At 42.9% G+C, this 27,716-nt stretch overlaps 1 protein-coding gene across 1 annotated transcript in view; it reads left to right on the top strand.

Moving 5' to 3' along the window:
• Positions 1-27,716, top strand: part of SORCS1 (sortilin-related VPS10 domain containing receptor 1) — a 119,659-nt gene that overhangs the window by 38,029 nt on the left and 53,914 nt on the right. The window contains exons 8-10 of the mRNA XM_015409447.1: positions 1,292-1,405; positions 4,632-4,803; positions 18,443-18,629. Of these exons, the coding sequence (XP_015264933.1) occupies positions 1,292-1,405; positions 4,632-4,803; positions 18,443-18,629 (473 nt within the window). The remainder of the gene's footprint in view (positions 1-1,291; positions 1,406-4,631; positions 4,804-18,442; positions 18,630-27,716) is intronic.

Here is a 27,716-nt window from a genome sequence, read left to right as displayed (position 1 = left end):
GCAGGGAAGCCAGGCATGTCTGCTGGGCTCCCCTTCCTGTCTCCAGCCAGCCCCTTTGAGTCATGTCTCTCCCCCCCCCAAGCCCGCGGGAGCCAATGGCAAGGCTGAAAGGGGCTTGAATTGAAGAGATCCAAGCCCATTTCAGCCTTCTCCCCCCCCAAGCCCGCGGGAGCCCAAAGCAAGGCTGAAAGGGGCTTGAATCTAAGAGATCCAAGCACCTTTCAGCCTTGACTCTCCCCCCACAAGACCGCGGGAGCCAATGGCAAGGCTGAAAGGGGGTTGAATCTAAGAGATCCAAGCCCCTTTCAACCTTCTTTCCCCCCCCAAGCCCGCGAAAGCCCAGGGCAAGGCTGAAAGGGGGTTGAATCTAAGAAATCCAAGCCCCTTTCAGCCTTCTCTCCCCCCTTCCAAGCCTGCGGGAGCCCAGGGAAAGGCTGAAAGGGCCTTGAATCTAAGAGATCCAAGCCCCTTTCAGACTTGTCTCTCCCTCTCCCCCAAGCCCAGGGAGCCAAGGGCAAGACAGAAAGGGCTTGGATCTCTTCGATCCAAGCCCTTTCACCCTTGCTTTTCCTCCCCCTCGCAGCCCACCCAAGCCCACAGGAGCCCAGGGCAAGTGTGACAGAACTCTTAGATCAGGGGGTGTGGCATATGCAAACAGGTTATGCTAATGAGTTATGCTAATGAGCTCCTGCACCTCTTTTTCTATGAAATGACCCCTGAGCATAGGTATAAAAGAAGGCTCAGAAACCCTCTGCCTAAGATCATCAAGAGCAGCTGCCAGTCAGAGTAGACAATACTGGGCCAGGTATCAGATCATATGTCAGCTTCATATGCCCATATCTTTTTATATTTATATTCTGAATAATTCATACCAACTAAATGCCAAAAAGTGGCAACATAGAGGCTAAATAAAGGATAAGTTGAGTCCTCTCTGACAAGACAACTGTGTTAATACTCTCTTGTCTTTCTGTCTATCCATGGGGTGTCACAAGATAGCTTAAGCTAACATTGCTCTGATGACAACGACTACAATCCAAAATGATTCCACCTGAAATGTTGTGTAATCATTATTGAAAAGATGCAAATACAGAAAAGAGGCCCAGAGCTATCCTCTGGTTATGAAAGACCTATACATATGTAGCGTCAAACAATTTTCTTGCCTCAGAGGGAGGGAAGTGGACAAGGGCATCATAGTGGTATATTTACACAACATTCATGCCAGAATTGCATTGTTTTATTACAGTATGTGGTATGTGTTTCACTGAAATGATCTGTCCTTTTACCATACCAGTGACTATGGATTTGAGCGTCATAGCAATGGCCAGTGTTTGCCAGCATTTTGGTACAATCCATCTTCCTTGTCCAAAGACTGCAGTCTTGGTCAGAGTTATCTCAACAGCACTGGGTGAGTTACCAAATATGGTTCATGCAGATTCTCGTTGTGAATGGTTGCTACACTTTTCTTATACTGGCCCACAGACTTTTTGTAAAAGAGAGGCAAACAGTAACAAATGCAAAAAGTTAGTCAGTCCATACATCTCAGTACATATAATACTACATCAAGGATATACTTTGGGTCTTCTTTATTGGTTGTGTACTGTCATTTGAAAGAAACTCTCCTCCACATTAAAATTTATCTTTCTGTAAAACCGTTATGTCATACAGAAGTCCTGGTTAAAAGTATTTCCCTGGCATGCTAATTTCAGTTACCAAGGGGTAGCCATGTTACATATCTGACTGACAAAGTGGTCTGTGACTCACAGAAGCTCATATTGAAATAAATGTTGTTAGGTTTGATGTAGTGGTTAAGCGTGGCAGACTCTAATCTGGAGAACCGGGTTTGATTCCCCACTCCTCCACATGCATCCAGCTGCGCAACCTTGGGTCAGTCACAGTTGTCTCAGCTGTTCTCTCAAGAGCAGTTCTCAAAAGTGCTCTCTCAGCTCCACCTACCTCACAGGGTGTCTGTTGTGGGGAGACGAAGGGAAGGTGATTGTAAGCCACTCTGGGACTCTTTCAGGTAGCGAAAAGCAAGGTATAAAATCTAGCTCCTTTTCTTTTTGTTTTTAGGTGCTGTTAGACAGTTGCTTTATTATGCTGATTTTGCACATGCAAGGGAATTTTAACATGGTGATGCATTCAAACATGCTGTTGCAAATGTTTCTGTCAGATGGTACAGCTCAATAAGCACTGAAGCATGAGTGCAGTCGGCATGTGAACTGATTCTGTGTTCACTTTGCTTACAGTGGCATGAAAATACTTATCAAAAGCAGGTATCACCAGTGACTTAAATACACTGCAGTGGGGAAAGGGGCAATCAACCCTTCAGCAGGGCATTTGTTGTCTTCTCTCAATGATGTGTACGTAGTGCAATCAGTAACACAGAGAGAGGCTACAGCTCCCCAGTAGAGACAGTTCCATTAGAACCAAATAAGTTGAAGGAACTACATGTAAGGAGGAAGAAAGAGTAGAAGGAGTGGGTGGGGACTCTGCAGGCTGCAGCTTTATCTGAACCCATTTCCTACCTGCCTGCTGCGTTCCTGCTACACATGGTGCCTTCCTGGTGGCATTTTATTTATATATCAGATTTGTGCCCTTTCTACTGTGCTACATAGTTTATCTGTTTATTTATTAGATTTTCTTTTAGTCACCATTCACCCAAAGGGTCTCGTGGTGATTTACAACATTAAAACCATATAAATAAGGTAAAACCAACATAAAAACAAATAACAAATATAAAATATTAATGTTAAAATGTTAAACTATTACAATAGGTGGCTATTTCCATACCACTAATAAAAAAACATCCCAAACATGTGGATTAACTAAACAATTTTGCCTTGCATGCCCTGTGAAAATTAAAGTCTGGCAGGTACAGGTACAGGTGTCATCTGAGAGTGCGTTCTACAGGGTAGGGGCCACAACTGGAAAGGCCCTTCCCCTGGTGACAGTTAACCAAGCCATCCTGGGACCAGGCACCTGCAAGAGGCCCTTAGAGGATGACCAAAGGAGAGGAAGTCCTATAGGTATGAGGGTCCCAGGCTGTTAACGGCTTTAAAGGTTAACACCAGCACCTTGAATCAGATCCAGAGAATGTTTGGTAGCCAGTGCTGTTGCCATGGATTTGGAGTAATATTTTATTTATTTATTTATTAGATTTATATACCGCCCTCCCCGGACGGGCTCAGGGCGATGTATGAGCTGACCATGATGTTCTGAACAGCAACCAGCTGCATTCTGGACCACCTGCGGTCTCCAAAGTGTTTTCAAGGGTAGCCCTATGTAGAACAAATTGCGGTAGTCCAATCTGGAGGTGACCATTGCATGGATCAATGTGGCAAGATCTGACCCAGACAAATAAGGAGCTAGCTGGCAGTCCTGACATAGATGAAAAAAACACTGACAATGCTACCATGGATACTTTTTTGATCCAATGATAGTGCAGAATCCAATCACATGCCTAGGCTCTTTACAGAGCTATCAATTGGACACCATTGAGTCTCAGGCATGATCCTCCAGCTAGCATCTCAGTCTTTCCCAGCCACATTACCTCCATCTTGGATGGATTCAATTTCAGCCAGCTCCCCCTTTATCATTGGATTACTGCATCCGGGCACTGGGATAGTGCCAACAGCCCTGCCGCCAGCTGCTTATCCAGAAGGAGGAAGAGCTGAGTGTCATCAGCATATTGATTTCACCCAACTCCAAACCTCCTGAGGATCTCAAGAGGGTGCATATATATGTTAAATAACATCAGAGAGAGGATGGAACCTGTGGAACCTCACAGGTTACCTTGCCAAATGCCTCCATTATTAAAGGGTGACTCCCCCCATCTAAAATTTGGCAGGGAGGCTTTATTATTTCTTTATTTAGATTTGTATCCCACCCTATCCCGCAAGTGGGCTCAGGGTAGGTGAGTGGTAAAATTCCTAAAATTTTAACTCCCAGTAGAGTAGGAGAGGAGAATAGAGGCATGTTTTCCACTGCAGTCAATGGAAACAAAAATGAATTGAAAAATTACTGGCAGAGGAGACAAAAATCACACATTTATTCCATCAATAAAATGCAAATTGCATGCTTATGCAGAATCACTTTGCCTCGAGGCTATGCAAGAAAAGGAGTGGTAGCTTCTCCCCAGTTCTGCTATTCCAAATCAAGTTCCCTGCTTTGCCTTCCCAAGGCAAATTGATGCTAAATAATTCTAGATTTTTCATTTTGTGGACAGAACATCTCATTTATTTGAGCCCTAAGACAAATATATTTAATAAGAAATATAGAAAAACCAAATCAAAATTTAAAAAATAACGATAATAGATGAAAATGAAACTTTGTGTGTGCATGTCAGGACCAGTGGCTGCTGCCACTCTGTTTCTGCGATACCACCAGTGACATTTGTGTCTGCCAACTTTTGCCTATACTGGGATACCCATATCTGATCCCTTGATCTCTTTTTGTAACTGAATATAAGAACATCAAATGGTGCTAAAGTTGTACAATTAAGCTAGTTAGTGATTAGGTTGCTTTAACTAGTGGGCATGTGATAGTGACGGTCTGAGAGAAGCAAATGTCCCATGAAATAAAGAATCTCTTGTAGCTCTGCCTTTAGCCGCTCTGTTTCCCTTTTTCAACAGGTATAGGAAGGTTGTATCTAATAACTGCACAGATGGTGTGCGTGAACAGTACACAGCCAAGCCTCAGCAATGCCCTGGCAAGGCTCCACATGGGCTTCGAATTGTCACTTCAGATGGCACACTGACATCCGAACAAGGACACAATGTTACCTTCATGGTCCAGCTGGAAGAGGTATGGTCAATTTCATACGCTTCCCACTTGGAGCTCTTGAGTCTGAACCATTTAGGAGAAAATGGATAAAACAGAATGCCATGAATCCTGTCAACATGACCTTACTGATCAATGGCTTGATCTCAGGTTTCAGATTCTGACAAATTCAAGCTGTCTATCTGAACCCCTCACACACACACAATAAGCAAGCCACTGTGATTCAGTGTGCCATGGCTTGCAACCTCTGCATGTCTCCACTTCTGCTGTGTCTCACTCCTTGAGATATACACTGGAGTATGAAGCTAACAGGGCTAGTGTTGCAAAGAAAATGCTGAGGCCAGCGTGTGGCAGACAGACAAGCAGAGGTGGTGGTTGCAGTGGTGAACTCTGTAGCCACCATTTGTTTTGAAGGGCAAAAGAAATCTTTCTAGTCCAACAAGTGGTGCCTGTAGTGGTGAAGATTACTTTACCACCTTATTTACATGATGACTTGAAGCTGATGTCAAATGTATTCTATCACCCTAAAGTAATTATGTGAATTCATCCTAACTGATAAAACCAAATTTCAGGTCCTTTATCAAGGATTATGATTGCTTCACTGGCAGTCTTTAACCAGCGTCCGGACAAATACTTGTCAGGGATATTCTAGGCTGATCCTATATTGAGCGGGGGGTTGAACTAGATGGCTTGTATGGTCCCTTCCAACTCTGTGATTCTATGATTCTATGTATTGCACCTGCATAGTAGTGGAGCAGACAAGGAGCAGGCAGATTTCATTTATGCAGAAATCAAGAACAAACCTCACCCATGAATAGCCATTGTTTTATACATTAGGGAATGTATGCTACAAAACGAACTGTAGATATTACTGGAATCAAAACCACATACCAGAGTCAGAAAATTACTTTCATACCACTAAGTGTGCAATGTTTTAAAATCTAGTCCTCCACAAGGCTATGAAAATATAGCTTTGTGGGAATTACAATCACATTAGTAGTAGCTCAGGCAATCAGGGGCCTAGGATTTTTTTCCAGACCTGCTCCCTTTCCTCCAAAGGATTTTGGTTATGAAACTTGCCTCATAAGCCTCTGGTATTCATTTCCTAACGCAGTGGGTGCATTCAGACGGGGCATTTGAGCTGGTATACGAGCTGGTTAGAATCGGAGTACTTACGCGTGATCACACAGCCAACATCTGCCTTCCATCCCTAACCATTGCAAACACCCTTTAAACCAGTGTATTCTGCTACTAGGTCCCCAAGTGGTGGTATCCTGAGTGCTCCGGTTCTAGCTGCATTATCCCCATCTGATAGCTCTCCGCTGGTGTAGATCCACTTCCTTTTCAGCTGCCTTTTTTTTTTTTTAGCCTCCTCGATGTGCACTTGGGCGAAGCTTCGCCCCAACATTTGTAAAACAGGAAAAAAAGATGCTTAGTTTTAGTCTGTGGACGAGTCCGGGACCTCGCGGAGGCCCTTTTCACTGTAAAAGTTTAAAAGGAAGTCTTTGCTTCAGGGCATGCTTTTCGGGACGGGGTTTTCTGCACCTGCGCGAAGATCTCAACTCTGTGGAGGGCTGCCTGTGCACATGTGCAAAATGAAAAAAAATTAAAAACCCGACGCATGCTGCTGCATGTCGGTAGTGTGAACAGGCATATCACAATGTGCTGCGCAGTCAGGAGGTGAGTGTGATCGCGTTTCTTCTGGATCAAACTGCTCCGGTTCCAACTGGAGCAGTTTATGCCGGCTTAAATGGCCCATCTGAACACACCCATAGTGAAGCTGGTGGTGGAATGTGCAGTCAAGTTGTAGCCAACTTATGGCAACCCTGTAGGGTTTTCAAGGAAAGATACATTCAGAGGTGGCTTGACATTGCATGTGTCTGTGTAGCAACCCTGGACTCTCTTGGTGGTCTCCCATCCAAATACTAACCAGGGCCAACCCTGTTTAGCTTCCAAGATCTGACAAGATAGGGCTAGCCTGGAGCTACGTGGATAGAATTAGAACAAATTCATGTATTTCCATTGAAAACTGCTGGGAGGGTCATTCAAAAGCCATATGTACATGTGGACAAAAGTCAGTTATGTTTTGAGATCTTCACTTTATCTTTAGCAATGAAAACTGTTTCAAGGAAACCATCCAAGAATGTGATTCTATTGCCTCTGCACACCTATCTTTAGCATTTTTTAATTGTAGCCAGGGGTCATTTGGGGGGGACGCGGGGGGACGCCATCCCCCTCGGTGAGGTGCAGGAGGGCGGGGCCTGGAGCTCCCTGCTGGTGCCCGCTGGAGGTCGCCGCCGGCTGTGGGGAGGACACACTTCCGGTGATGTCAGGGGGTGTGGCATATGCTAATGAGTTATGCTAATGAGTCCCCCTAGCTCTTTTTCTACGAAATGACCCCTGATTGTAGCTTTGGGCTGACAATTATCCAAATATTTATTTCAGGGTAGTGTGTTTAACCACAACTTTGCAAAATGATTTGAGGCTTTGTGTTTTCCATATCTCATAGTTCAAGCATAGTCACAATAACCCTACATTGTAATATAGACGCAGCCAATATTTTATTGTCATTAGCCATGCACCAGATTCCACAGAATTTAACCCAGTTTCTAAACACAAGGCTGCATAAGGTACGCAATCATCTTTTTTGTAAATTGGGACTACGATTGCATTTATCCATGCATCAGGGATAAGGCCAGATTTATCAGTCATTGTAAAAAATATGCAAGAGGGGCTGCCCACCAATCAGGGTCTAGTTTTAAAATTTCTGAGAGAATTATATCAGGACCAGCTGCTTTTCCTGGTTTTAATTGGCCAACCAGTTCTTTTATTTCATTGGGTGTTACATGAGGCTAATCTGGTAAGTCCTCAGACAGAAAATCTGAGGGATCCATAGTGCAGACATCATCTTGATGGAATAATGTTGAAAAATATTGATACCACATTTGGGGAGAAATAGAAGACATAGAGGGGGCCTCTGCATGACATGACCCCAAGACTATGGCCCAGAATTTTTTTGTATTATTTAAAATCGTGGCCTAGTATAATTGTTCCCATTGTGTATTAATATATTCAATCTTCTTTCTGTTCATACTCTGTTGTAGTTGGTTCTTAAAGTATTCTATCAGGAAAAAAGGGTCAGTGGTCTCACGGTATTGTCTGAAGACATTGCGTAATTGGGTTTTTAAGTATCTACATTCCCTATCAAACCAGACATTTGTAGGTCTACTACTCCCCGTTTCCACTTTCAAGTTCTTTGCCCAGTGATGTAGATATGTGAGATGTTAAAGCATTATAAACTGTGATCACTGATGAATGTTCATTTGCATCAATTAAGGAGGATCTATACTTTAAAAGTAGGTTTGATTTGAGTAATTGTTGGGGTTTTTGCATAGAGCTATCATTCCATAAGATTCTAGGCAATAGATAGAGCTTGTCAGGTTGGTGTTGGAAATATTGTTGGGTTCTAGTAAAAGGGCTGACATTGAGAGATAAAATAAGTGGAAGATGATCACTGATTATATAATCACCAACAATGAGCTCTAGAACATGAGATTCCAATGAAGGGGAAACTATAAAATAGTCAATTACACTGCAGCCCTTTGTTGAGACAAATGTATATTCTCTAGAGTTGGGAAAATTGGTAAGCCCATTCAGCCAAACTTTAATAAATTGAAGACAAAGTCTGGTGAGATAGATGCCTGCCAAGGAGTACCTTGTAGAAGTGAAAATAGGTGGGAGTGTATCCTCCTGATTAATTTCTATAGCCTTAAAAATATTTTATGATAGTTGCCTACTCTGGCATTAAAATCACCTGCCAAAATTATTTCAGCCAAGGGATGTTCTTCTTCTAGTCTTTCAAGAAAAGAAGTTAGTCATTTCCAATGTTGTTCGAGGGTGCTGTTGGTGTCATAAAACATACCTCTTGATATGTTTTTGATTAATTGGCTTGTGCTTGGCCACACAATGTCTCCTTTTCTGCTCAGGGGGAGAGTCTCAGCCGTTGTTGAGGGCATATGAATTTTGGCTTGTATTGACGTCTCTGAGTTTCCCTTGACCTGGTTGGACTTCTGTAGTAGAAGTTAAATCGATCAGTGGAAAAGAAGGAGAGTTATGGTAGGGCATATCTAGGCTGTTTTTATAAAGGCTTGTTTTGGTGGCATCCAGTCCATCTGCAGTCACTGTTTGTTCCCTGGTATCCCCTAGCATCAGAAGCTTTGTTCTCACTGTCTCCAGTCTGTTGACTATTGCACATTGAACCTCTTTTGGTAAATTTGGAAAAGTTTTTATCAGGTCATCCTCCAAAGACTTATCAAGATTTATGCCTTCATGCACATAGACTAATGGAAATAACTTATCTGAAGATTTAACTGCCCCATGGATTGGAGCCTCCTCCCCCTGACAAGAGAGTTCCATTGGATCAGGCAGCAGGGAGATCAGATCATGCCCCCCCCCTTTAGTCTCGTTACGTTTCTTGGCCAAGAGTGGTACAGGTTTCAGTGTATTTAAAAAGGCACGGGCTGGGAAGATCCCCTTGCCCTTAAAAGTTGCACTCTGCTTCATTATTAAAGATGGGATTCTCACACTGGAAAATGTGAGCAGGACCCTCTGTACCTGGTTTGGTTGGCTGATTATTTCTAGCTCTTTCAAATCAATTCCAAAAATTTTCAACTTAAGTAATAGGCTCAGCACCTATTACTTAATAGCACCTTCCTTTTTGTATTCCATAAGGTCAATCCACCTTGGTATTTACAAATTGACAAACACATTTTTTTTGGCTGAAGGATCAAATGGAGTCTAGAGCTTTCATTACTCTCCTTATGTGACAAAGGGGAGTTTGCTGAGGTCTCTTTACTCCTTGATGGGACAAAGACATTTGAAGGCATATTAGCAGTTTACACAGCAACCAGGCTTTATCTCTTCGGATTTCAAAGTCTTCCTCTCTGCCAACTTCTCGAGCTTCTCATTAATTCCATTTAAACATTCCAGAATATATGTCATAGTCCTGAAAGTCAAGTCTATTAACTTGGCCAGCGTTCTTCCATCATGACAGCAGATATCTTTGTCATTTAAAGAAGCAGTCTTTGCTGCTGTAACTTCCGGATATTCAGCTCCCTCTTTCTCTTCAGCTAGAATTGCATATTTATTTGAAGTTGGAATATTATATGCAGCACTTTCAGGGGGGAAATCAGCTATCTTAGTCTGTTTGCTTGCAGGGGAGAAATTCCTTCACTGTCTCTCAGGCGTTTTGGGCATTTTCCAACACTCATTACAGTTTTGTTTATGGCAATCAGAAACTTTCAACACCCGATAAGAAGTAGAGACAGAGAAACCACTGAAGATATATCCGAGTACCTGAAAACCTAACGAAAATGAGAAGAATTAATTAATTAGGAGTAAACTTGCAGGCCTCCTTGTTCGCTGAGTCACCCTTCTCTCCAATTAAAAGGGCATAGGGTGGGAACAAAAGAAAGAAAACAGGTAAGGTTGTCAAGGCCACCAAGTCCTTTGATAAAAACTTAAAAGAGCAAGCAATTTAAAATATCTTAAAACACTTAGCATTTTAGGAAACAAGAGAAGAGCCTTCTGCAGCTGACGCCCCCGGGAACAGGAAACCATCCTTGAATTCTGAATTTTTTCAACTCAACAATTTGCTTTCACTTCCCTTTTGGCAAATCAAACTCAGGAGTCTTTATTTTCCATTCATTTTCTATTTTTCCATTTTCTCAATAAATGTTTGCCATTTAACATTATTTTAATGGTTATAAATAGTATAGAAATTGTGTGTAAAATGCCATTAAAATGTCATAAATCTAGTATATCAGAAATACCAGTCCTGGAAATATGAGGAAAACATGAAAAAAGGAATAATTGTACATCACTCCATGAAAAGAGGGGATCCATCAGTCTGAGGCACATCTGTTAGACACTTAAGCAACAGCAAAGCTAAGAGAGCATAGTCATCTTTTTCACTGTGATAGTGCAAAAGACTCTGGGTTGGGAAGAAATTAGGAAAAGAAGAATATCTGTTTCATGTTAATAGTTTTTTTTCATAACAGCTTTCAGATTCCTCAGGCCCATTTTAAGATGATGTATTAAAAGGAATAAACACACATCACTCTAAGCAGCAATTCATTTGGGTTTGTCCTTCATGTTTTGCCTAATATGGTTGAACCTAAATTGATTTAAGATTAAGCACATTCCTAATAGTTTGTGGAGTCAAAGATGTATCTTTTTTTTAATGAGAGCCTACAGATTGCACTGGAATATAATGGGAATGTCTTCTGTAAGGAAATTCCATCTAAATGTCTTCAATGTCGTGATCTTTGGTATGACTAGAAAACTACCATGGGGAGGAAAAATAGTGTTAATCTACATAAAGACTGCATAAAGCAGATTTCTGAGAATTTCATTCTGGAAGACAACTGAAGAGAAGCAACATCTGCCTGTTGCAAAGGCTAATTAAAAATCCATTTTAAACATCTGCATGGTTAAAGAGCTGCAAGTCTTTGCATAATTGAAGACTACCAAATGAAATGTGATACTTGGGACTCAGTTTAATTTTTTTTTTAGTTGCATCTCATTGTTTTAATACTGTTTTCCTTGAAACCTCAGTGCTTTATAGAATGAATCCATGTTTACAGCCTCTTGGGCGAGATTAAAATTGAATGTTTGAAGGTGTCATCCTCATTAGACTGATTAAAATGAGGAATATCATATCTCAAAAGGCAAAATACTAATGATGGCATATCAGTAATCAAGACATAATAAACATCCTGTAAATAGGGCAGGTGGTTACTTCAAACTCCATTGATTAAAAGAATCCGGAGGCTGCAATAAGGAGTGGCGTCTAAGATGCAAACAAATGTAGGCACAACTCTTTTTTCTTATATTCATTTGTGATGGATGAGGAAGAGGACATCTTTACCTGGAACTTCCTATCAAACTCTGCATCCCCTATCAGCAATACAGCCTTCTTGGTCTTTGGTCTTAAAGGAAACATGGTTTGGATGGTATCCCTTTGCAGTCTTTCCCTGACCAGTCCCACCCAAACTGGCCACATTCTCAAAGACAGGAGCCTCCATTCTGGGAATGGAGAGGATAACTGTTAGAACGATAGCAGTCCTAGGTCAAAATCTGTATTATGCTCATAAGGAGGGGGAGTGTTAGGTTGAACTCTCCTGACAGGTGCATTGGAGGCAGCAGGCAAGAATGTTCTCATTGAGAGAAAGGCAAGTTAGAAATGAAGCACATAAATAAATATCCCAGCCCATGGGCTGGAAGGTATCCTACTCAAGGCTGAGTAGAAGTCAAAAAGCAGGAACAGAACAAAATATCCCCAGCACCAGGGGTCATTTTGTAGAAAAAGAGGTGCAGGAGCTCATAAGCATAACTTATTTGCATATGCCACGCCCCCTGACATCACCGGAAGTGTGTCAGAAGGCAACACTCACCGCTCAGGCTCCACTGGACTGTTTTGGATTGTTAGCTATTGGGGGGGGGGGACGTGCAGATCTGTCCACGCAGAGGAGGGAGAGCTTGTACCTGAATAAAACTTGGTCTTAAAGGTGCCACTGGACTGTTTTGGACTGGGGGGCTGGGGGGGGACTCTGCAACTTACCTGGCTGCTTCTTGCATGTGCCCGCCCCCTGGGCTCTTTACTGCCAGAGCTCCGCTCCTGTGCGCTCCTGCAGGAAATGACCCCTGCCCAGCACCATGTATAGCTTCACAAGTAGCAGACTGCTTACTTTATCCAATACCAGAGCCAGACTGATTTCTTATATTCCAGTACCAGCCTGCTTCCTTTGTGGGCCTGACCCTGTCCAAAGAACAGAAATTGCCATTCATTGATCTTCGGACAGAACCGCTGAGAGGAAGGCATAAGAGGATAAAATGGGGGGGGGGAGGTTAAGTCACTCAAGTTGGGTAAGTCACTCAATTTGTTTCAATATATTTGTTTGTGGTCTGCATGTAGGGTTGCCAGCCCTCCTCTGGAAGCGGGGAGATCCCTGCCCCCAGGCCCTACTCCCTACCGATCAGCTGGCTGGCGGAGGGACTTACCAGGAACAGGAGAGAGGCTCAAGCTACATTGCCAGCAATGTGGCGGCACCACTTCCAGTGTATACTGGAAGAGACATCATTACATTGACAACATCCTGGCAATGCTCTGGCAGGCCCATAGCTACGGTTGGGCTTTTGGAGGCCCATCCCCCTTTCTTAAAGGCACAGCCCCACAAAAATGTCTCATGTAAATGCTTTTTTCAATCATTTTTAAACATTTTTAAAAGGTGTGCACTTTTTTAAGCAGAGTGGGGTGCTGTAGTTGACTAATTCCAGCACTGAGTAAGTGGGTTGGAGTGGATGACCTCTAGGATCCCTTCTAACTCTGTGTCAAAAAACTGGTCTCCTTTAAGGGACTTTTTTGCCACAGTGTTAGCTTTCTTGACTATTGAAGTCATCACCCTTACCTACCAGCTTGTTATCAGCATTGTTGCTTAGGCCGGCAGAAGTGATTAACTTGCAGCAGCTGAGAGCTGTCATCTAAAGTGGTTGACAGCTAGCAATTTAGAGAATTATCCTGGTAATAGCATTATATTGGCTAAATGGCTTTTCTTTCTGCACTGAGAATTTCAGCTCCACCACAAAAATATTTTCCCCATAAGTCACAAAATCTTGGCCACGGGTATGTGGGCAAAAATTCCACAGTAGAAGCCGTTTTTACCATAGATTTTTTGCCCAAATACCAGAGCATTTCTGTGACACTGCAATCACCAGCAACATAGCCTAGACCTGCTCCCTGCTCCTGGTAAGTACTCCCACCCCCCTCCTGGTTGCCTGGCAACCCTATCTGCATAGTACAAGGAAGTCCCAGAGTGAATCTTTGTCAGAGGGGCATCTTGGCAGTCCTGATTGGGCAAGATGTGGAAGGTTGCAGAGCTCTGGGGAAAAGAGCATGGCTGAATGAGATTGTATGTATTGCTTCTGGGCCAACCCAACTTTTCCCTGTCTCCTCTTCAACTGCTCTGGAGCAAAGGGGAATGAGAAGCAAACTTGCTATGGAGGCATAGTGCATGAAGTGGCTATTTGCACCCTGAAAGAGGAAGTCTAGGGATGGGAACACCTGCAGGTTATGCTGTGGAAGCAGCCCTGACCCTACTCACTGGCCCTCTCTGCCTCTCCATGCCTCTGCTCCTTGGAGCCCTCCATGAAGGAAAGCAGGGAAGGGCCCTGAAGGCCAAGGGTGCTGAAAGGCGGGGAGAGCTGTTGAAAGCAATCTGTATGTGTGGCTGTGTATGTGTCTTTGCACCAAGAAATAGAAGACTGAGGAAAGGCATTGACTGAGGATTATACCATTGAAGGAGCCCCCTCCTTCTCACTGTCTCTGCCTCTGCCTGTTGCCCTTCTGCCTCTCAGGTGCCTTGCCATTAGGAAAACAGGAAAAGCCATTGAGAAGCAGTGATATTAGTAATGGAATGGAATTTAATGGTAGTGCGAATGGTACAAAATGTGGTTGACACCTTAAGTTGTTCAAAACGTCTGTTTATGAACATTTCCTTGCTATTAAAAATGAGCAATGTTGTAAGACGTTTTGCATTTGTGCAGTGATAGCATTTTGCATGGCCAGTGGCCAAGCAACAGCTGATTACCCATGCTTGATTACTATCATTATTATGGAATGCCTCTTTTGAAAGCTGCTACGTTAGGTTGTGTGTGATGCTTCTGGGCCCACGCAGCATTACCCCATCTCCTCTTCCACAGCAAGGAACCTTTTCTGTGTGTGTGTGTACCTCTGCAGATGAGAAGCCATGGTCAATTTCACTTTCAGTGTCTTGCCTCAAAGTTGCACTGATAGGGTATAGTGCATTCCCAGAGTATCGAAAAGGAAACTGATTAAGGCTTTCAGCTGCTTTTGACTTTCAAAGATGCTGGTCACAAATTTGCAAGCAAATTGCAATCTGAACAAAGAGGCAATCAAGCATTCTTGGTGTGATTGCCCTGTGATTTGTATCATGATCCACAGGCTGGATTCTGTGCCCTCTCTTTATTATTTATTTGGATAATTTTGACTCACTTTCTTCAAAATGTGTTTACAGAATAAATGTTTTAAAATAGCTTGGATCCTGCCAAACTTTTCTGCTAGTGGCAGGATTTCCATCCACAGTGTACAGCTTCCTCACCTCCTCTTCCCACTGCCTCTCCAAATGCCCCCTGGATTACAATTTGGAGGATAGGGAAGCTCCTGGGACACCCAGGGACAGCATGAGGGGGCATCAGAGGTCTGCATCAGGAATGGGGAGTCAGCAAAGATTCCCCCCTTCTGTCAGCAGAAATCCTCTGTGAGACCCAAACGAATAATACAATTATATTTGAAAATAACCAACATCAAATCAATCAGCAGTATTACCATCCTATGATTATACAGCATCATCATTAGAAATCAAAAGCCAGCAACAGTGAAGGTCAGATATATCTACTCATGAAAGAATTAAATAAACAGACCCATTCAATTGAAATAAAAATTGCCAGATCCAGCACTCTGCAGATGTTCAGAAGGAAGTTGCTTCCAGAAAAGGGGAATCATGATGGAAAAAACCTCTCAGAATTGGCTGCCATACTGATTTTATTAAAAAATCAAGAGCAGATTGTCCTGCAGATATTCATTAACAAGAGGGAACATAGAAGAAATTCCCATTGTATTCAATGCCTTACTCCTGGAAAAGTGTTCTTAAGAGTGAAGACTTTCCATATTAATATTATATTATTCTGTATTGAACAGTCTGAAGAACAAGTGATACAGCATACACTAATGTAACTAAATGCTTCCATGACAGAGCTAAGTCATGGGAAAACAACACTCTCTAGTAGAAAGCTATGACTAACCTGCAGCTCAGTCTAGCTCTTGGTAGGTTAAAACAGGAACTACAGTCTTGTACCAGTTGGAGCAGAGTCCCAGAAGACATGAGCTTCATGGCAACTATTCCATCTAGCCCTGTAAGCAATATCACATTGCTAAAAATGGGGCACTGGGTGGCTTTAAGGTCTAATTACAGATAGGTATGCTTAGGATCTCAGATTTAGTGTGTTAATGTCAAAACCTATAGAAGAAGCAGGTTAATTTTACTGTCTACTTTTTTATCTGAGCACAGTAGAATCTGTCCATTGTAATTTCATCCATAATACAATTCCTAATTAATTATCGATGCAATTGTATATATTTCCAGATAAGCCATGTTTTCTCAATTTCCTGTGTCCAAGGATTCCCCTCAGGCCCTACATTGCTCAGTGACTCCCCTGACTGATCCCACACTGCCATTTAACCAAATTGGTGACTGTCTAGATCATTCTGACTTCAGGCCACTGCATGTGCCCTATGGGGTTGTGAACAGCAGCTGCTTCTATACAGTACAGAAATATTTGGGCCCAGAAACAGTGCTGGTCAAGGTTTTTAATATATTTTTGCTTCTCTGCTATTCTTCCTCAGTTGTATTCTACCTGGTTGCTGAAAGTTATCTCCCAAATCACACACATGTTCCTCAGACTCTGAAGCTAAAATATTTAAATATCAGCCTTGTAAATGTGGCCTTTTCAGAAATGTGTTGCCAGTAGAACCATACTTAACAAAGGGAAACCATTTGTTCTTAAAATGATTTAAGTAATAATAATGAAAAAAGCACTGGAAAAACCAACCATGTTTATCTTATGAAGGTAGGGCTGCCAATTCCCCCCGGGGGGCGGGGAAAACCCCACCCCAGAGGCCCGTTCCCTGCCGCTGGCGGATCGGGGCCCCAGGGGGAACCCCGCCCCAACGTGTACGCCACTTGGAAGTGACGTTAGGACGCCGAGCATGCTGGGGGCAGGGCCATGACCATCGGAGGGAAAACTCTATGGTCCAGCGTGCCCGGCGTCCTAACGTCACTTCCGGGTGATGTGTGCGCGCGCTCCAGTCGCCGTCCGGGAGTCCCCCGCTGCGGCGACTGCAACGACTTGGCAACCCTATATGAAGGAGAATTCCTTAGGCTGCGATCACACGCACCTTTAGATCTGACATGGGTGCGAATGCCTGATGGATCTAAAGGGAGCGATCAGGCAGCAACATCTGGGAAGCATCCCGCAGTTGTCGGCAACCTGTGCTGCTCCGCCGCAGAAGCAGAGTTAAAAGACACTGGGGAAAGTCCGACTCTAACAGGTTCCGATGGGCCACGAACAGACTTTCCCCTGTCTGATCATGCAAGCATGCTCTCCTGCTGTCGGGATGATCTGATCATGCCATCCCGGCTCGGGGCTGTTCCCCCCCCCCCGCCGCGCAGAATGTGCATCATCGCATATTCCATAGGGGGCCCTGAGTGCGGAGGTGTGATTCCTCATTTATGCACATGGGAAACAAATGGCAAAAAAAATTGACTCAGCTGCGTCTGATCACACAGTGACGGGCTGCACCTGCAGCTACAAAGGGAGGTGTGATCTTGCAACAATATGTCAAATTCCTCTGGAGGAAATAGCCTCGCTTCCCCTCCACTTCAACTGGAGTGTGTGACCACAGCTTTAGAGTGGCTGCTGTGGGTCTTCTCTAAATAGATTGGAAGGGGACGTATTCCCTGGCAGAAAGCCTTGATGAAAAACAGAAGGCCACATGCTGCTGAGCTTAGAAGTGATTTTCTTCTTTGGTGGAAACTGTAGAGTCAGTATATTCTTTGGCCTATCAGAATTTAAGAAGAGCGACTTATTCGTAGAATCCTTCAAAAGTAGGACCTCTTTTGATAAGTGTGTCCTATATTATTTATGGATTTGGAAATTGTAACTCATGTTGCTTAAATTCTATGTGGATCTAAATGCCTGAATTGTAAGGGGGTCAATTGGCAAGTCAGGTTCATAAATTTGTGACTTACATACTTCCTAAATTTTTGAGATATTTTTGTGCTTCAGAAAAGTCTCTTCTGTTTTGAGAAGGAAACATTATCAATCAGAATCCTTTGAAAGAAGGGAATCATATTGCACACATGGCAACCTTTTATGGCACTGATAATTTTGTCGGTGCTACGTGCAAGGCTTTTTAAAAAAAACAACGATTGTGATCCAGGCGGCACATCATGGTGTCTTTTAAACATTTAAAAGGAGCAGAATTCTCTTGCAGTCAATGGGTTATGAAGTTTCTCCGTGAGATTTTAGTTTTTAGGGATGGGTCTAAAAGAAATTCTGTGCCCACTAAAAATAGTACCAGATTTAGCAGTCCAGGTTTTCAATGTGTCTGAGGAAGTGTGCATGCACACGAAAGCTCACACCTTGAATAAAACTCTTTTGGTCTTAAAGGTGCCACTGGACTCAGACTTTGTTCTCAGGTTTCTGCAGAGATCCTCCTGAAACAGACTCCCTTACATAATGAAGGTTGGTAGCTATAGGGTCACATTTAAGCCTCACTGTGCATTCACACCACTCTGACCTTCAATGTGGAGATCAAGTTGGACTGAGGAATCTTTTCCATAAGAGGTTTTGTATAATAGAATTAGGGTTTTTTTAGAGTACACCAAAAAATGTTGGGAGTGGAACCCAGCAGTTCTAGCTCACCTTATATATTGTGAGTTTGCACTCGAACATGTGAATCCTCTTCAAATTGTCAGTTCTCAGTTTTATTAACACCTGACTCCTTTGCACTTCTCTAATTCAGGGTGATATCCAAAGGTCAATAATCCGTGTGGACTTTGGAGATGGCAGTGCCGTGTCATACGCCAATATCAGCTCTACAGAAGATGGGATCAAGCATGTCTACCAGAATGTGGGGATTTTCCGAGTGACAGCGCAGGTGGAAAACAGCCTGGGGGCAGACAGTGCTGTCCTGTACTTGCATGTAAATTGTATGTTATTACTATTGGTATACAAAATATTTTAAAGACACATTTTTCTTTCTTGTGGTGAACCTTTTTTGCTTTAAAGAAAAGCTGGTGGCAGCAGAAGGAGCTTGATATTTATCTTAAAGTTATTATAAGAGAGAAGTGAATGCTAAAGGAAGTAATCGATTAATTATCATATGGTGTGTGTGTGGAATAGCCAGGAGATCCTTGAAGGGTCTGTTTGGCTGCCAAAGCTGTACCTCTTTTTGGCACCACTAGGTAGCAATCTATGCTTATTTTTAGGCTGAGAGTGTTATGACTTGCCTAAGGTCACCCAGCTAGCTTCAAGTGGGGAAAGTGGGGAATCGAACCTGGTTCTCCAGATTAGAGTCCACTGCTCTTAACCACTACACCAAACTGGCTGTTGCTAAAGGAAGTATCTTTGGATTATGGTGCCTCCATTTTGGTGACTCATAAGGACAGAATAACTGGAAAGGAGAGCATCTACATTCATTGATGTGGTTACCACTCAGCTAATTACTGTAAGAACTGGAAAAAGAGGACTTTCCAGCCATAATGCTGTTGAGATTGGAATGCACAAGTGAGATCAAAACTGGTAGGGTCAGTCATGAGCCCTGAAATCAATGTCTTAATGTGCATGGCAGAAGTATGAAACTAGCTGGAAAGTTTATATAAGCATTGTGGAGGCTGCTGGCTGACTCCCACACAGCTTTGTCATGTATGTTTTAGATGTAGCAGGGCACAAGAAGGAGACTCAGGTTTGTGTTGTTCTCTACCACCCCCACCCCACTAATACACTTCACAAAGAACGGAGATCCAGGCTGGTAGCCGTGTTGGTCTGAAGCAGTAGAACAAAGTTTGAGTCCAGCGGCACTTTTCAGACCAACAAAGTTTTATTCAAGGTGTGAGCTTTCGTGTGCAGGCACACTTCCTCAGACTTTGCCCGAGGAAGTGTGCCTGCACACGAAAGTTCACACCTTGAATAAAACTTCGTTGGTCTTAAAGATGCCACTGGACGCAAACTTTGTTCTTTTGCAAAGAACTGTTAGTGTTAAATGAGATTTACATGTATATATGTTTTCCAACTCTGGTTTGGGGAGATTCTTAAACATTTGGGGTGGTACCTGGGGAGGGTGGAGTTTGGGGATGAGAGGGAGCTCAGCTGGGATGGGAGGCCATAATCTGACTTCCAAAGCTGCCTTTTCCTCCAGGGGAACTATTCTCTGTAGTCTGGAGATCAGTTGTAATTCTGGAGGAAATCCAAACCCTACCTCAAATTTGGTGATCCTACATGTATGCCGTTTTATGCACTGAGGCCCTGTGTGTGTGTTGTTGTTGTTTTTGGCAATGGACAGAATTATGAGCACAATGGACTGCTTACACCCAAAATGGTCTAACCAACAACGCTAAGCATTCTGAGTATTCAACATTTTTAAAAAGTTTTTGTTTAAAGTTTATTGATTGGTTGATATTATTTGTGCACTGCCTTTCTCACTGAGTACCTGAGGGACGGTGTCCTTAGTTAGTGATTGATTTATGATGGACACCAAGGACTTGTTGATGTGGTCCTTACATGGTTTTAGCAGCCTGCCATTGAAAGCTCCTAAGGTGGAAGAAAGTAAAATGTTTTAAGATATTAGATGCTGTAAATTTATAGATACTGTCATGATGCCAACCATCCCATTGCGCTCTGGAAGAAAATTGACAAGATTTTGTCAAGCAGCAGGTAGTTGCCCTCCCTGCCTCTTATCTCTTCCCATCTTCATGGAAAAGCTAACAGAGCAAAAGCCAGCCCTTGTTTGTAAAGGTCACTGCAAACAAACGGAGTGAATTCTCTGGTAATATCTTTAGAGAGGCTCTGAAGGTCTCTGATAATATAAGGCCAAGCTGTCTGTGGCAATTCTGACAGAAGAAGATCCCACAGAGCCCCATCTTCATTGTGCTCGACTCTGTTTGCAAGCTAATGAGACCACTTGATGGAATAGCTGTTTGCTTACAAGCCACAAAGGAAGAGTCCTTGCCTGGGTCATTCGCTTCTTGTAATGGCTTTTCCCACCAGATAATTTTATCAGTGCAGGTCAACATTGGAACAAAATGCAAAACAGCAAATTGTTACTAATATTCTCAAGGAGATGGCATGCCTCACAGCTGTTGATGTGTCCTTTACAGATTATGGGACCTATTTCATTAGAATCCTTAGAACTGGGGGAATCACACTAAAGTGGGGGCTGAAAGGTGAAGATGTGGTTGCTGTAGGTGTTTGATTACTGTATTTATAGACTGTCTTGCTGAGACTCAAATTGGTTGAGCTTTGAGTTTCACTATGAGCATGTTAGTCAGAAGATCAGTTCACTTGGCTGATTTAGTGGATCTTCCTAAACAGCTCATGCTACAGAGGCTGCCAGTGTATGCATGATCAATAAGGATACATTTGGTTTCTTAATTTGGTTTCTTTATATTTAAATTCAATTCATTTCCCATTTCTAGCAGTTTCTAAGGAAAGACATTGCCAGTCGTAACCACCCCCTCCTTCTAACGGGGATAGAATTCTCATAGGTAGTAAACTTTCTCCAGTATATCCTTCCTGCCAAGCAGGCAATGGGCAGAGCAGTGGCTTGCTTTTGGCTATTCAGTTAACAAGTAGAATGACAACTGTGCACAAATAATATGTATCATGTCTATATATCTAATACCAACTATGCCCCAGTCTGCAGATACCTAAACCCACAGATCAGAGTCACTTACACAGAAGTAAGATTTTTCAGAAACTTGGGGGACACCCCAGGCTTGCAAAAAAGAAAAGTTAAAACAGGAAAAACGGGGGCAAGGATTTTTTAAAAACACCCAAACACAGGAACTGTTGTCTCTGTAGCTGCAGATAAAGGAAACAGTTCTCAGGAAGAAGCTGTGGCAGGCAAAAGTAATGGCAGCTGATGAAGAACGGAACAGAGGGGAGGCAAGCAAGCAGAGCCTTCCTCAATACCAAATATCCAGAACATTGCACTTTTAAAAAATGCTTTTATTAAAGCTTGGTACTAAAGACCCTGATGCTGGGAAAGATTGAAGGTCAAAGAAGACGGGGGCAGCAAAGGATGAGATGGTTAGACAGTGTCATTGATGCAATGAACATGAAATTGAGCCAACTTCAGAGGACGGTGGAAGACAGGAGGGCCTGGCGGGAGGTGGTCCATGGGGTCGCGAAGAGTCGGACTCGACTGTGCGACTGAACAACAACAACAACTAAAATGAATGAAACTTGTCTAGTGGGACAGACAAGACTTTAGGAGGATTGCACATGCCTCGCATGCAGAAGATCAAGCATGGTGTGTTAAGTTACAAGAATTTCAGGAAGCGGTGATAAGAAAGATCTTGTGCCTGAGATCTTGAATGGATCAAAGATGTCTTAAAATATTCCACCTGTTGTGTATCCAGCAAGACCACGCACGTGGTCACGCCGCACACATGGCCATGCGAAGGGCCCAAGCTTCGCTTCCAAAGACAATAGCCCAAACGGATCCTAGCACGCAACTATTGGACGGCTATGGTCCAAGGAGGGACCTATGAGACTGGGGGACACTGTAAATAGCCTATCATGGTTGTGGGTGTGTGTTTGGGGTTTGGTTTGCTATGTGGATATAAGCCGGCCTTGGGCCAGACTAAGTATCTCAAGTTATCCTATACATAATAAAGTATGAGCTGAAATCACATCTACCTGCATCAGTCTTAGTACTTTATACCACCCACTCTCCTTGGCTACTCTTATTAAATTGCCTCGACTCAAACACTGAGAAAATCCAGAGTGGCAGGCAAATGTGGAAAGGGCCAGAGAGTGAAGGCAGACAGACAGTGGTGGCTGGGAGAAGAAAGGAGGAGGTGGCGGCACTTCTTTTTGTTTGTCCAGTACAAGTGCCTGAGTAGGAGATAGAAGGGTGGCTGGGAGGGTAAGAGAAGTTGCAGCTCACACCCACGGCTGGAGGGAGAGGAGCAGGAATTGTGGCTCACCCTCTGGGGAGGACGATGGCAGTGATCTCTTCAAAACGTCTGGCTGCAGCAGTGAGGGAGGCATACCTCGAAACATGGACTCCTCCCCTCACATAAACAAAGTGACTGTGGTCCCACCCTGACTGTGCCCAAGGAAAATGAGCAAGGCATAATAAATGCGTGTTTACTGTTGTCTGCACAGCCTGTATATAACAAAGGTACACAGGAAGCTGTGGCAGGCGAAGGTAACAGCAGCTGATGGAGAGGGGAAGAGAGGGCCAGCAAGTGAGTGAGCAAGCAGGGCTGAAGGAAAAGAGGAGCTGGATTGCTGGTGCTGCTACCCAGCAGAAATGAAGCTGGATGGGCAGAAAGGCATCAGTGGTGGTCAGAACAAGGAAAAAGCAGCATGGCTTTTTCCTTCCTCTGACAGGGAGAGAAGGCAGAGAAATGGCAGTGTCTTGGAGACCAGAGGGGAAAGGCAGTTGGTAAATGCACATGCTCACTCCAAATCCTCTGGCTGCAAGAGTGAGCAAGACACACTTCAAAACATTTATGCCTCCCCTCACAAAAACAAAATGATTTAGGACTCTAAAGTATGACAAAGCCAGAAACATCACAAAAAAATAGACCCCGCAAATTACAGTACTAATGGAAAACTGCCGCAACAGAATCTGCAACATTTTGTTGTGGGCCCCACATGTATATTCTGATACCCAAGTCAGCCAAATCTGAGGCCCCGGTCACACGGGAGGTTTAGGGCCGGAAGAATGGATGGATCGGGGACGCAGCAAACGGGAGCGATCCCACAGCAACATCTGGAAAGCGTTGCGCACCCGTCCCCGATCCAGCCCTTCAGGCCGAAAATCCGTAGTTAAAAGAAACCACCTACAGAGGTGGACTTACCAGAAAGGCCACACCAAGCGCGGCCATGGGATCGCCGGTGCGTCCTTCTGCTGGTGCATCTGAGGCTCCTGGCCAAACTGCGCATGCGCACACATGCGCAGCCGGCTGTCTCGGTCTCCGGTTGGTGGCTTCCTCCCTGGCATCTGATCGTGCTGGGGAGCAATGGCGTGGCGGCTCAGGGGATCTATGTGATCCCGCCGCCGCGTGTTTCTTTTGGTGTGGCTCTGAATAGCTGCACTTTACCCGTGTTTTTTTTCTGCCATGTGGCAGGGACCTGAGAATACTTAAATCCAGTGACTGGAGTCATGAACAGACAAGGTAGCTCTTTCTACAAATGTGAAAAATGCCACTGGGCTGCAGAAAAATATGAAATCTTTAAAGAAGAAGAAAAACATGAGGATGTTAAAAAAGAGTTTGATAAAAGGAGCACTTGTAGCTTTTAAAAGTGGAAGCCCTCAGTGGTTATTGCTAGGCAATCACAGCATTCCTGGCTGGGTGTCTATCAGTAAAAGGAAGTCCCTTTCCAGGGCTGTTTTGGACTTTGAAGGAGGATTCATCAGGGGCAGGCCTGGCAGCAACCTCTGGGTGATGTGATTAGGGCTGCCAAGTCTCGTTGAATTGCGGCAGGGGATCGTCATTCTTTACAGGAGCTCTGCCACGGGGGACGGCAACAGGCGTTGCACCGCCGTTGCCAGGATGTGACACTACGCGTCGCTCTGGCAACAGCCCCTAGCTTGTAGGATCTTGAGCATAACCTTGCTAGCATGTGAAATGAGTGCAATTGTGTGATAGTTTGAACATTCCTTAGCATTGCTCTTCTTTGGGATTGGAATGTAAATTGACCTTTTCCAATCCTGTGGCCACTGTTGCGTTTTCTAAATTTGCTGGCATACTGAGTGCAACACTTTAACAGCATCATCTTTTAAGACTTTGAATAGCTCAGCTTGGATACCATCACCTCCGCTAGCTTTGTTGTTAATAATGCTTTCTAAGGCCCATTTGACCTCGCACTCCAGGATGTCTGGCTCAAGGTCAGTGATCACACCATTGTGGTTGTCAAGGACATTGAGGTCCTTCTTGACTTATATTGACTTGTCTATGTTTTTAAATTACGTATTTTATTCTATTATTAAAAAATGTATACTGTTTATTAGTTTTTGGAAGCGCCCTGAGCCCGCCTGGCGGAGAGGGTGGGGTAAAAGTGAAATAAATAAATATCTGTGTATTCTTGCCATCTCTTCCTAATCTCTTCTACTTCTGTTAGGTCCCTACCGTTTTTGTCTATCATAGCCAGCTTTGCATTGAACATTCCCTTGATTTCTCAAATTTTCTTTAAGAGATCTCTAGTCCTTCCCATTCTATTGTTTTCCTCTGTTGCTTTGCATTGTTCATTTAGGAAAGCCTCCTTATCTCTCCTTGCTGCTCTCTGGAAATCTGCATTCAGTTTGGTAAATCTTTACTTTTCACCTTTGCCTTTCACTTTCCTTCTATTTGTAAAGCCTCATCAGACAGCCACTTTGCTTTCTTGCATTTCTTTTTCGTTGGGATGGTGCTGATTGCTGCCTGCTGTACAATGTCACGAACCTCCATCCATAGTTCTTCAGGCACTCTGTCTATCAAATCTCGTCCCTTAAACCTATTCTTCACCTCCACTGTATATTCATCAGGGATGTGATCTAGGTCAAACCTGAATGGTCTAGTGGTTTTCCCAACTTTCTTCAGTTTAAGCCTGAATTTTGCAATGAGTAGCTCATGATCTGAGCCACAGTCAGCTCTAGGTCTTGTTTTTACAGACTGTATAGAGCTCCTCCATCTTTGACTGCAAATGACATAATCAATCTGATTTTGGTGTTGTCCATCTGGTGATGTCCATGTGTAGAGTCACCTCTTATGTTCTTGGAAGAGGTTGTTCGCTATGACCAGAGTGTTCTCTTGACAAAACTCTGGCTTCATTTTGTTCTCCAAGGCCAAACTTGTCCGTTATTCCAGTTACCTCGTGACTTCCAGTTTAGCATTCCTACTTAAGCATGCACAATGCCATGTGATAATTATTAATTATTATTATTCCCCCTCTCCTTCTGACCTCCACAAACTCTAAGAACAGCCATGTACCAGATTAATGGCCAGAATTCCAAATATTATTTACATCTGTCAGATTTTCAATTTTGATTAGACAAATAACTATCTTATATAGAAAGGTTTTTCTGTTCAGGTTGTAATTACATGTTAGAATGAACATCCTCTCAATTAAATGCCAAACAGTATTGATATGACTCAGCACTGACACTGATGGAACTTTGTCTCTGATTTTAAATTGTATGCCTATAGTAACAGCATATATGGAAATCAAGAAAAAATGGGTAATTGCAAATAAATTAAAATGATAATTGTCATAAAACAATGTTCTCATATCAAATTAGTGCAGATGAACATAATGTCTTCAGGGAGGTTTTCTTTTAGACTTCAGAACACCTATGTAAATGGACATTGGATACGTCATATTAATCTACCTATGAGGCTTTGCTGCCAAGTACACATTTATCTACCACCTAGCATTCATTTATTTACCTATTTACATGCCATACATAGGGATGGATCCAGCACATGGTTTTTGTGGGTGCTAGAACATTCTCTCCCAGAGTGTAACTTTCTGTACCCCCTGCCTGTGGCAGCTGAAAATACTCCCCAAAATCCTTCTCCTGGGGGACCCCCAGGAATAGGATCTTGGTGTTATTTTGCTCTGCAGCAAGAGAGAGGATCTGAGAAATTTGCTTTTAGAAGTCTTTGCACCTGTAGATACCCTGTGCTGGATTCAACTCATATTATTTTCAGTTTGATGTAAAAGTCAAGCACTGTTATTTAGGGAATTTCAAAACTCAGTAGATAGTAGCAAAGTTGCAAAATTCACCAACTTCAGAAAACTTTAATTTTGGCAGCTAAATAGATGTCTCATGTATATGGTGAGAAAACAGGTATGCCAAGTCCATGTATCTGAACAGTCCTTGCGAAGGCAAAAAATTTTCTTAGAGCACCTTGAACAGATGTAAGTAGCAAAAATGACAAAGATCATAATAGATTCAGGTTAAGCCCAGCGCTATCAGAAAAAGACATTCAGATTTTTTTCCTTGTTGCTATGTCATGTAGATAGTAGTACAACACCACCTACTGTTCCAAAGCTGTATTTTCAAAAATGCATTTTTTTTGTTTTTTAGCACACTGATTGTTGAAGATAATCAGAATTACCTACTTCACTGGTTTTCTTTTAAATCAATATTAGAGAAGTAGTAGGAGTCTCAAGGGAGATTAAATGTTCTACACATGCTTCTTCGAAGGACCTTGTTGATTTGAACAACTTTTATAATAGCACAGAGAATATGTTTGACTCAATAAGAACTGAATGGTTGAATTTGTTCGGCTCCCACTTCAGATGAAATCAAAATGTTGAGCATTCACTGGAATATTAAAAATCCAGTTTTGGATATTTAATGAATGATTTCTAAGCAAATATTTATTTCACTGCAGATATTTACCCACAGGGGGAAGGAAGTCTCTTGAATGGACCAATACAAGATGTTTTGTACTATCTTGACCAACACATTATATAACAGATTAACATTTTTTTAAAAAAAAATTCAGATATCCATTTCAAGCTATGTGCATTTCTGGCAGGAAATCTGAATATCCATGGTTTGTTTTGAATGGTTTCTACTAAGGCCATTTTTCACCTTTTGGGGTAAAATAGTATATTATTAATATAGAATGTGCCACCAATATATTGTTTCTTCTTTGTTTCAAGGAGATAGTGGAAGTGGAGGAATGCACTGAGTTTGTTCCTTTCTTTATTTGTTACCACACTTAATCCTGACAACACGTTAAATTCAGGGGGGTAGCCATAAGTAGGGGTGTGCAAAAAAAAAATTCGGTAAAATTCGGATTCGGGTTTATTGAACCCGAATTTTTTCGGGAAACCCGAAAAAACCCGAATTTCTATACCGGTAAACCATAGATATCCGAAAATTTTCGGAAAACCCGAAAAATTCGGGTCCATTATAACCAATGGGGCCATTGAAGTCAATGGCAAAAAACCTCTTGAAACTTTGCGGGGGGATATCCGAAAATTTTCGGAAAACCCGAAAAATTCGGGTCCATTATAACCAATGGGGCCATTGAAGTCAATGGCAAAAAACCTCTTGAAACTTTGCGGGG

The sequence above is a fragment of the Gekko japonicus genome, unplaced genomic scaffold (assembly GCF_001447785.1).
Source record: "Gekko japonicus isolate JY-2015 unplaced genomic scaffold, Gekko_japonicus_V1.1 scaffold833, whole genome shotgun sequence".
NCBI classification, from domain to species: Eukaryota; Metazoa; Chordata; class Lepidosauria; order Squamata; family Gekkonidae; genus Gekko; species Gekko japonicus.
The sequence above is the reverse complement of the archived record's forward strand: the minus strand, read 5'-3'. Positions and strand labels throughout refer to the sequence as shown.